The following is an 11,511-nucleotide window of genomic DNA, read 5'->3' on the forward strand; positions in this document are numbered from 1 at the left end:
AAAGATTCTCACATTAAATTGATTTTATTACAGATTCAAATTCGGATTCGGATTCGGATTCGGATACTGTAGATTCGTTTGCAGATTCGGACATATCAGATTCTGATACCAGATTCTGATACAAGTTATCATATTCTCACACTAATTCAGATAGTGTAAGATTTGCATACTTGAAACACTAAAGCCACAGAATTAACAAAGTAAACTAAGATTCTCAATTTATTAGATTCTGATTCTGATTCAGATGTCTGAGATTCTGATATGAATTACAAATACACTAAGATTCTTATGCTTAATACCTTTCTGCAAAAGGAAACAAGTTAGTAACAAGTGTAAAACAAAGTATGCGAATCAAGATCTGAATGTGATTGTTAAGTGTAGTATTTGAATCCTGTGAATCTAAGTCTGAAATTGTTAGATTTGATCAACGATCCTCTAGAATCACTTGAATAAGCTTTGTATCCCTTAATAGAATGTGACTGAATCACTTATACATCTCAATCAACAACACCTTAACTTAATTTGCAACTTGAAGCATATTCTGTTGAGCAGTTACGATACCGAATGATGATCAAAGTACGAACTAATGATCAATTGATGAAATCAAACTGTCCAATTGATGCTTAAACGCTAAACAAGCAACACTAAATCCTCTGAACTTCAATAGAACACAGAATCAAGCTTGAAAATGTCGAATATAAGAGTTTTAGCCACAAACTCTAAAAAATGGCTTGATTCTCCATAATTGATGTTGTAAAGTTGATTACTGATCGAATTACTTTCTATCAAGTATAATGAACCTTCACTGAGCTTTTCAAAACAAATCTGAACGTCAGAATCTTAGATTCGACGTATGCGAATCTGATTCAATATAGCCGAATGTGATCAATACTTGAAATCTTTGAACTCTGGATAGATCTAGTGATAGATAATCACTTCCTTGAAGCTTTAATACCAAATGATAGGTCAGATCATGATGAATATCGAAGATACAAGTGAAAGAATGAGATTCGGATGAACAGTGCTCAGATTCGGTAAGAGAGAAATTCGGATAAAATACAATTCTACAGCTTCTTAAACTCAATACAATATAATGGTTATGTTTTAAGACTACTTAGGTTCTATATATAGCCCTTTTCTATGGAACCTTCTATTCTAACTTATTTCACATTAACACCATCTAACTTTGGGGCCTAATAGCGCGGTCCGGACTCGCGGTCACGAGTTGTTAGATCGGCCACCAGATTTGGCTTCCTCCTATAAATAAGTCATAAAACCCCAAACTTTAGACACAATTTTTATTTACGAATTTGATAGCTAGAGTTTTGAATCTTGGAGCTTTCCAAGTTTATTTTAAGATTTTCTAGCACTTGAATTATCATTGCGTCGAGATTTAATCATTGGTACTTATTTTCTTATTACTTTGATTAATATTATAATGAATTATTGTTTATCCTTGTGTTTGATTATCTTTTGCATGATTATGTATAGCTAAATTATTAGTATTCACTTAGATGATTGAACCTAGGTTATGGATTGCTAATCTTTTGTCTATTTAAATAATTACTCTTGATCCATGATTCTTTATTACTCCCATTGATTGATCCATTTAATTACTATTCTATTGATTGAAGTAACGATACTTATTAAGTTGATAAAATTTTCCAGATTATTGAAAGATAGTTTAGATTGGTTGAATTACATGCAGGAATCTAGTGTAATTTGACTTAGTGATTAAACCATTAATTGAGCAGGTAATTGTGAAGATAAAAATGAGAACCAACTTATTCATCAATTGAATCACCATCTTGAGTAATTAGATTGATTGATTGTGTTCTTAAGAAGCGTCAGGGAAACCAACGTTATTAACTTACACTTTCATGATAATTAGTATCTAAGTGAGGGAAACCAGCTTATCCTACTAATTCGTAATTAACTAATGAACTAGGTTAATGACAGTTATACTTAGGGATTTGATTATAATGGTCTTAATAAAAGCAATTTAGATCCTAGAGAATCGAATCTAAGTGAATGCACTTATCTCATTTGAATCCATATTTGTTTGTTTGCATATTTCTTAGATTAATTTGTTTTAAATCAAAACTTCCCATTTACTTAGAATAAGTATTAGTTTAAGATTCTCAAAACTGCTACTCCCTGTGGAATGAACATTATGCTTGCTATATCTTTACTGCATTAATCAGGAATAGTTTCCTATTTTGTGTGTTAATTTGATTAGTTTAATTCAAGATATTTAGGTTGATTAGTTTCCTATTATGTGTAGGGATGTCAATGGATGTTTCATTCATGGATATCCATCTGATTCGATCTATTTATAATGGATATGGATGATCTAAATGGACGTATAATGGATATAAATATGGATATAGATGAGCAAATTATTTTGTGGATCAGATATGGATGAAAGTTTATCATTCATAAATATATCCATTATCACCTGAAATACATCGATACTTATATATAAATGTACTAACATATATGCATATTCATCTACGTGTGTGTGCGTGTGTGTGTGTGTGTGTGTGTATATATATATATATATATATATATATATATATATATATATATATATATATATATATAGGGTCATAATCAAGAGGGAGACATTTTTTTTGGGGGGGGAGTAAATTTTTTATTTAAATTTTGATTTTTTCGAATTTTTTTTTTCAGACATCAAAATTAGGTAAAAATTTATGAACATTTAAAAAAGACACTTTGTGACGAATATTATTATTTTGGCGGTAAAACGCTCGAAGAAAAAATGAAAACATTCATTGCATTGAATGTTTTGATTCTGAGTTTATTTGCATCGTTTTGTTTTCATCTTGTGTGACGTGTTTTTTTCGAATTTAGCCCGATTTAGAGTTTAGGGTTTAGTGTTTTGGGTTTACCAAAAACTCTAAACCTTAAACCCTAAACCCTAAACTCTAAACTCTAAAATGTTTGTGTTAAAATATTCAATTAAACTCTAATTTCTTAACCCTAAACCCGGATTTCTAAACCCAAAACCCTAATTTCTAAACTCTAATAGGTAAACCCTAATTTTTAACCCCCTTATTTCTAAACCCTAATTTCTAACCCCTTAAAAAAAACTCAAAATTAAAACATTCAATGCATTGAATGTTTTCATTTTTTTCTTCTAGCATTTTACCGCCAAAATAATAACATTCATCACAAAGTTTCTTTTTTAAATGTTCATATTTTCATGTGATCTTGATACCTGAAAAAAAAATTCGAAAAAAACGAAAAAAAGTTACTTCCCCCCAAAAAAAGTGCTTCCCTCTTGATAAAATCTATATATATATATATATATATATATATATATATATATATATATATATATATATATATATATATATATATATATATATATATATATATATATATATATATATATATATATATATATATAGGGTAAGGTTCAATGGGGAAGTATCCAATCGGGGGGAAGCGGGGAAGCAAAAAAAAAATCGTTTTTTAGGAATTTTTTTCAGGCATCAAGATCACACGAAAATATGAACATTTAAAAAAGACACTTCGTGATGAATGTTATTATTTAGGCGGGAAAACGATCGATAAAAATAACACTCAAGATAATATTGATCGTGAAGAATGTTAACATTTTTTTTTTTCATGTTTTATGGAGTAAAATTTAGTCCCATTTAGAGTTTAAGGTTTAGGGTTTGGTGTTTTGGGTTTAGTCCCTAAACCCAAAACCCCAATCCTTAAACCCTAAACTCTAAACCGTTCGTGTTAAAAACTCAATCTAAATCCTAGATCTAAACCCCAAATCTAAACCCTAAACCCTAAATTTCTAAACCCTAATATCTAAACCCTAATAGCCAAACCCTAAAATCTAAACCTCAACATATGCTCGAAAAACACGATAATTGTTATATATTACTTTCTTCGAGCGTTTTCCCGCCAAAATAAAAATATTTATCACAAAGTATCTTTATTAAATGTTCATATTTTCATCCAATCTATAATGTTCGTGAACAAAGTTTTTTCAAAAAACGAAAAAAAAAGTTTTTATTTCCCCCCGACTGGTTACTTCCCCCTTGATCCTACCACTATATATATAGGGGCAGGATCAATGGGGAAGTAACCAATCGGAGGAAGCGGGGGGAAGCAAAAAAAAATCGTTTTTTGAAAAAACTTTGTTCACGAACATTATAGATTGGATGAAAATAAGAACATTTAGAAAAGACACTTCGTGATGAATGTTATTATTTTGACATGAAAACGATCGACAAAAATAACATTCAAGATAATATTGTTCGTGAAGAATGTTAACGTTTTTTTTTTTTTTAATGTTTTGTGAAGTAAAATTTAGCCTGATTTAGAGTTTAGGGTTTAGGGTTTAGGATTTGGTGTTTTGGGTTTATTCCATAAACCCAAAACACCAAACCCTAAACCCTAAACCCTAAACTCTAAACCGTTCGTGTTAAAAACTCAATCTAAATCCTAAATCTAAACCCTAAATCTAAACTCTAAACCCTAAATTTCTAAACCCTAATATCTAAACCCTATAAACCCTAATATCTAAACTCTAATATCTAAACCCTAATGTCTAAAACCTCAACATACGCTCGAAAAACACGATAATTGTTATATATATTACTTCTTCGAGCGTTTTCCCGCCAAAATAATAACATTCATCACGAAGTGTCTTTTCTAAATGTTCTTATTTTCATCCAATCTATAATGTTCGTGAACAAAGTTTTTTCAAAAAACGAAAAAAAAAATTACTTCCCCCCGCTTCCCCCCGATTGATTACTTCCCTCTTGATCCTACCACTATATATATATATATATATATATATATATATATATATATATATATATATATATATATATATATATATATATATATATATATATATTAAAGAAAGTTGTTAACGAAAGGAAATGTTATAAAAGTTACAATTATTAAATCATTACAAAAAATATTTATAGTTACACATTTAAAAGAGTTTAAACATATATTTACTTATATTGCATATTGCTTGATTGAAGTCACATTTGGCGACAAATTACAATTAAAACATGTATAATAAACCAACAACATAAAGATTATACAATTATATTTCTTATAATCTATATTTAATTTTGATAATCGACGTTAGATTAACCTTTCTTATTGAATATCTAAAGATATCCATTAACTCACTTAATCCGTTGAAAATGGATATGAATTGATGGAATAAAACTAAACGGATATGGATACGGGTATCAATGAAAAATCAAATGGATATGGATGTAGATATGGCCTCACACGATCCTTATCTGATCTATTGTCATCCCTAGTTATGGAAAGTATGGTAATTGTTCTTGTTGGAAATATTGTTGTCGAGGGTTAAATGGAAATGATTGTTGGGTGTAAGAAAATTGTTGTTGAAATGGTATTGTTGTGGATTAAATTTTTGTTGTTGTTGTATGAATTTTTGTTGAGGAAACGGATTTGAATTAGGTGCAAATCGTTTAAAACATTCTTGACTAGGAGGCGAGTTGCTAGCTTGATTTGCAGAAGATGAATGCGTGTGTGCCGGAATAGCATTGTTTAGAAAATTGGTATAGAAATCATTTGTTAAAGAATTGTTGTTATGTTAAAACATATTTGAGAAGAAAATGGTGAATAAAATTGGATTGATTATATAAGAGTATGTAATAGAATAGATGTGATTTGTTGTATATGTTACATTATGAACTATTGATGTTGTATTAAGGGAAAATTATTTAAAAATGCATTGAAATTTTATTAAATTTCTATTATATGCATCTTAACTTTCAAAACTCTTATTGTATGCATTCAACTTATTTAAATATGTACTATTGTATGCAAGCCATATTTAAATAAATACTCATTAAGTGACTATAATACTTTTTAAATAAATTATCTTTGTAATTCAAGTTCGGTAAAAAAAAAAAAAAATAAAAAACGATGTACTTAGATCTCCTTGATCCGGGACCCCCTTATGTGGCACCAAAAAGTGTCGATATTTGCTAAGTTGTCGAGTGAATGTTTGGGACATCTGACGTAAAAGGGTTCTGGATCAAGGTGATCCAGGATAAGGTTAGGTTTTTCAGCTTTTCGACAGCTTTTGACTAGGGATCTCGGATTTGGCACACCAAGTTTTGGGTAGTTTTTGTCCAGTCATCATAGGTCACCAGATGATTTGTGCCACGCAAAGGGGTCTCGGATCTAGGAGATCCGGGGACTACTACACAAATAAGAATATGAACTCTCAAAAGAAACCGGTTTTTAGATGGATAGGAGAAAACAGGTTTCGAAAGATAATAGAGACCGGTTTCAAATTTGGCGAAAATGAGGAACCGGTTTTTTTTTTAAAAATAAACGGTCTCTAAAGTGGACTTTAGTTACCTGTTTTTTGAAAAACCGGTTATAACATTAGGAACCTCTTTTTTGGAGAAATCGGTCTCAGTTGTCCTACATTAGGAACCTCTTTTTCTATGAAACTAGTCTCAATTCAAAAACATAAAAAGCTTATCCATCTCCCGCTCTTTATTACACCCTCTACCCAAACCAAAATTCAAACATATTCACTTTTTTCAAACATCTCCAAAAAAACACAAAATTTTTTACACGCCAACATAAAGATACATAGCATTAGGGGTGTTCATCGGTTCGGTTTTCGGTTTGTTCGGTTTATTCGGTTCGGTGTATTCGGTTTTGAAATTTTTTTGGGAAAAACCGAAAACCGAACCGAAAACCGAATTCAAAGTTAAAACCGAACCGAACCGAAAACCGAATTCAAATTCGGATTCGGTTCGGTTTTCGGTTAAAACCAAATATTATGAAAAAACTGAGAACGATGGTAGTTTAATTGTGGCGTTACTAATGTCTTAGTTATTTATATTCTAAAACGATGACGTACTATTAAATTATAAAGAATTCGATGATTTATTAATATTTATAGCTTAATTATGACGTTTACCGCTTCTGTAATTAAGAAGAAGAACATAATAATTTGAGTAACATAATTATATTATGAGTTATCAAATCGTCATATGGGTGAGAATATATTTTATTGATTGGATCCTAAATTACAACGACATTAAAACATAAATATACAAATTAAATGTATAAAAACATTGAATTCGGTTTTGAATTCGGTTTTCGGTTAAACCGAATTCAGAATTTTCAAAACCGAAAACCGAACCGAAAACCGAATTCAAATTCGGTTTCGGTTTGACTCGATCCGAAAACCGTTTTTCAAATTCGGTTTGATTTTTTTCCGGTTTGGTTTCGGTTTGGTTTTCGGGTTCTACGGTTTCAAACCAAATACTGACCACCCCTACATAGCATTCCAAGTTCAAAAACCTAAAGATTAGCATAACAGGTAAAAAAGAAAAAACATTGTTATTACAACCGTAGTAATTAGCGAAGACGAAGATTAGCTCTTCACTGTTGTATGTATACTTGACGTCTAATTGATTCGTGTACACATTTTGGGTTAACTTGGTACGGTCGAATTAATTTGTTACTCTCTAAAATGAATAAATTAGTTATGGCCAATTGTGTATGGAATTTAGAGTGACCTTACATACGGACAGCAAAACTTTATGGATTCTAACTTTTAATTTACCTACACAGACTAAAATGGTTCTTAATTATGAGTAATAAAGCTTGTAATTAGTTACTTTTTCATCATGAAGATGAAGATGAACACGAAGATGAAGATTACAAATAAAAAAAATAAATAAACAGGTTTCTATTGTTCAAAATAGAACCTTGGTTTTTGTAAAACCGGTTCTTAATGTAAAGTTTCGGAACCGATTTTAAAACCAGTTCCTAAAAGTGGGAACCAATTTTAAAAATGGTTCCGAAAGTCCTTAAAACCGATTTCTATTCCCTTTTTTGTAGTAGTTTTCAAGTTTATTTTTACCGTACTTGATTTACAAAGCTTTCTTGAATCCTACTATCCTGTCATATTTTTTGAATTTTTGCTACAAAGTGCCTAATTATGACACTTGATAAAATCATTTATAATAGTAAATGTTTCTTTATATAAATTAAATTGTTTCCAATAGATTTGAACATTGTCGAAATAAAATGTGTATATAATGTAATTTTTTCTTTACAAAGTTTAAGATTAATTAATTTTCTGTACCCATATAATACATTTGTATGTCCCTTAAAATAATGTTGAATTTATGGATATAAATTAATTTGTTGGCTTATTCCGATCTTGAAAATAGCAGGATAAAACTGTGAACGGTAGCGGCCTCCCCTTGTGGAGTTGTGCGGGTGCAAATTTGATATAGACTTCTTATGATTTTGTTTTGTTGTAGATAATGAGAAAATTAAATATATTTTTATTAATTTAATTTAAGTTAACAATGTTCAAAAAAGTTTTAATAGTGTTATTGTCATCATAAAATAATGTAATTGCAATCAAAACCTTATCGAGAAACCAACTCCATATATTCTTGGCCGACCTAATAGCTTTACACTTGTCGACATTCATGTGTTAGCTTAATTAGAAGCTTCCAATTTAAAAGCCTAACGTGGGACGCGATGATACGATCTCGCACGTGTACGGTTGTTTTCATCCCATGCGTTTGTTAACACAATCTTCCACGTACCGTTTTCCGTTAAGTCAGTAACTCATTTTATCCCTATATAATACCCTTTAATCCCATCTCATTTCTCATCAACTTTTTCTTTGCACATTCAATACTCATATCATTTTACTTTTATTCAAGCAAACTTTTAATTCACCGAGAATAATATAATGGCACAATACGGAGGAGAACAGTACATGAAGCAAGAGGGTCACCAGACCGAAGAGCGCGTTCACAACCCACTTCACTCCACCAACCAAACTCACGGTGTTGGTGCTACCGGAACTGGTGTTGGTCAAGGCTATGAAGAAGGGAAACAACATGGTACAACTGGTGTTGGTCAAGGCTATGAAGAAGGGAAACAACATGGTACCGGTGGCATCCTTCACCGAACTGGAAGTGGCAGTTCGAGCTCCGTAAGTGACTATATTACTCACTACGTCTCAGATTAATATATTGTTGGTATCCAGCACAGTTTTTATAAAGTACAAAGATTTTTGAAGAGTTAAAGTGTCACGTTCGCGCTTTTAACTTTCTAAAAAAAGCAAATAAGGGTAAAAAAAATTACTCCATCCTTTAATAGTGCTAGATTGAATTTTTTCGTAACTTTAACTATAAATAACTATTTTTGTGCTATATAATACATCATGAAATTTATATAAAATATAATACATCATGAAATTTATATAAATAAATTTAATTTTATATGTTTTTTCATTTGGTATAATTTTAACAAGTATAACACAAAAAAAGTTATTTACAGTAAAGTTATAAAAAAAAAAAAAATTCAATCCACAACTATTAAATTAAAGACGAGTTAAAAAAAAAAAGTTAAAAAAAAAAATCAATCCATGACTATTAAATTAAGATGGAGCAGTTAATTGTTTATGTTTTTAGAAGTGGACACTTGTTTTGGGCAGAAGGAATATATATTTAGTGACGTCAGACGTGTTATTTATACGATGTAATTCAATAAATTCATAATTTTATTTTTGATTGTGTGCAGTCAGAAGATGACGGACAAGGAGGAAGAAGGAAGAAGAAAGGTGTGGTGGAGAAGATTAAGGAGAAGTTACCCGGCGGTGATCATGGCGCCGATGAACACAAGACTTCAGCTGCCGCCGATGAACACAAGACTTCAGCTGCCGCCACCGTTGGCGGTGGTGGTCATGGTGGAGTTGGTGGATATGAACATCAAGGAGAGGAAGCAGGGCATGAGAAGAAGGGACTAATGGAGAAGATCAAGGACAAGTTGCCAGGAAATTAATTAATACGTATATATATGTTTGTTTTGCTTATATGTATACATAAAGATGAACGTATCATCATATCTTGTATCTAGATAGATATATAGATGTGCATGGTGCTTAATAATAATCTGCTCTGTGGTTATGTAGTGTGTGATACCTCAAGTAGCAGAGTTTGGATATGTTTTTTTGTATGTTTTGATCTTTATTTGTGTTATAAGATCAAAGTAAAGTTTTATATGCATTCTCTAATTAAGTAATTCGACCTGGCAGTGTTTTATTTACATACTAGCTAGAAATTCTTGGGAGCCTGCAAAACACTTCCGCGTCCAAAATTAAACATTACTGTATTAAACTTGCATGTATCTTAAAAACTGACAAGTCTTCTATATGCTGAAAAATTCATAGAATTATATCCTAAAGTTTAGAAAAGTAAAACACCATCAATTTGGGTTAAAAATTACCTTAGTCGCTTAAAAATTTGACAATAAACTCACGGTAAACTAAACAGACAATTTTTCCTAATACTATTTCTTAATTGTATTACGATCTAATTATATTCAGGGGCGGAGCTTTAGTAGACAGGATGGGACATCCGCCCAGTTAGATTTAAAAAAAAAATTCACACTAAAAAATTTTTTTACTAAAAAATAAGGTTTTTTTAGCGTAAATTTAATAATTTTTTGCACCAGCTCCATTTGTGATCGGGTTCAAGTTCCGCCACTGATTACCCCTTATATACTAAAAGACGTGGAAATGTGTAGTAGGGGTTCAAGTTCCGCCACTAATTACCCCTTATATACTAAAAGACATGTGGAAATGTTTTAATTGTTTTGATTTGTAGTTTCGAGTTTGCGTTTACATTACAATCGGTCCCTCAACTTTGGTTCAATTTACGCTACAACCCCCAAGTTTACACTTTCTTATGGGTTGTAAACATATAATTTTATTAAAATAAAAGAAACTAATTCTCCCGAATTTTAACGGGCCCTATCTTCTCGCTCGGTGCGAGTCAATTTTTTTCGAGACTACCGTTCAACTCGAAAAAGTCTCATGAATTCAACGGGACTAACTATACGAAAAACGGACACTTTTTAAAAAATGCTTAACACAACGACAGCCCGTATCTTTCTGTTCGCCGCAATTTAAATTTTTCTGACACTACCGTTACACTCGAAATTTTTTTCTGAACAAAATGAAACTAACTACGTTCGAAATGGACACTATTTAAAAAAAACTTAAAACTACGACATCTAAAACGGCGCTTAAGACCTGAGCCGTTTTTTCCTCTGTAAATACACAACGCTACGTTAAATATGAATACACAGGCCGAAAGCTCCCGCCGCATCGCGCGAGCCGGATCCGGACTAGTTATTATTATAAATGAATTCTCTAATGCTTTTTCTGATCATCTAAAATACGGTCATAAAATTTGAACTTCAACTTTTTAAGATATCAAAACCTTAACCATTGATAGCCTGAAAATAATCTTTTATTATAAGATGTATCCTAATTATCCTAATTAATCTACCACTCAAAATAAATATATTTATGTTTTCTTTTCTTTTCTTTTTTTTTTTCTTATCGAAAGTACCTCCTCCTATGTATGATTATTTATTTATAAAATAAAATGTCTTCTAGCATCCACCATCAAT

General features: G+C 31.0%; 1 protein-coding gene across 1 annotated transcript; it reads left to right on the forward strand.

The window, feature by feature from the left end:
• The first annotated feature begins 8,693 nt into the window (after positions 1-8,693).
• LOC139862051 (dehydrin Rab16C-like) lies at positions 8,694-10,116 on the forward strand. Its single transcript, XM_071850602.1, has 2 exons — positions 8,694-9,025; positions 9,616-10,116. The coding sequence occupies exons 1-2, from the start codon at positions 8,780-8,782 to the stop codon at positions 9,874-9,876; spliced, it is 507 nt and encodes a 168-aa protein (XP_071706703.1). The 5' UTR covers positions 8,694-8,779; the 3' UTR covers positions 9,877-10,116.
• Positions 10,117-11,511: the final 1,395 nt, after the last annotated feature.

The sequence above is a fragment of the Rutidosis leptorrhynchoides genome, chromosome 8 (assembly GCF_046630445.1).
Source record: "Rutidosis leptorrhynchoides isolate AG116_Rl617_1_P2 chromosome 8, CSIRO_AGI_Rlap_v1, whole genome shotgun sequence".
NCBI lineage: Eukaryota > Viridiplantae > Streptophyta > Magnoliopsida > Asterales > Asteraceae > Rutidosis > Rutidosis leptorrhynchoides.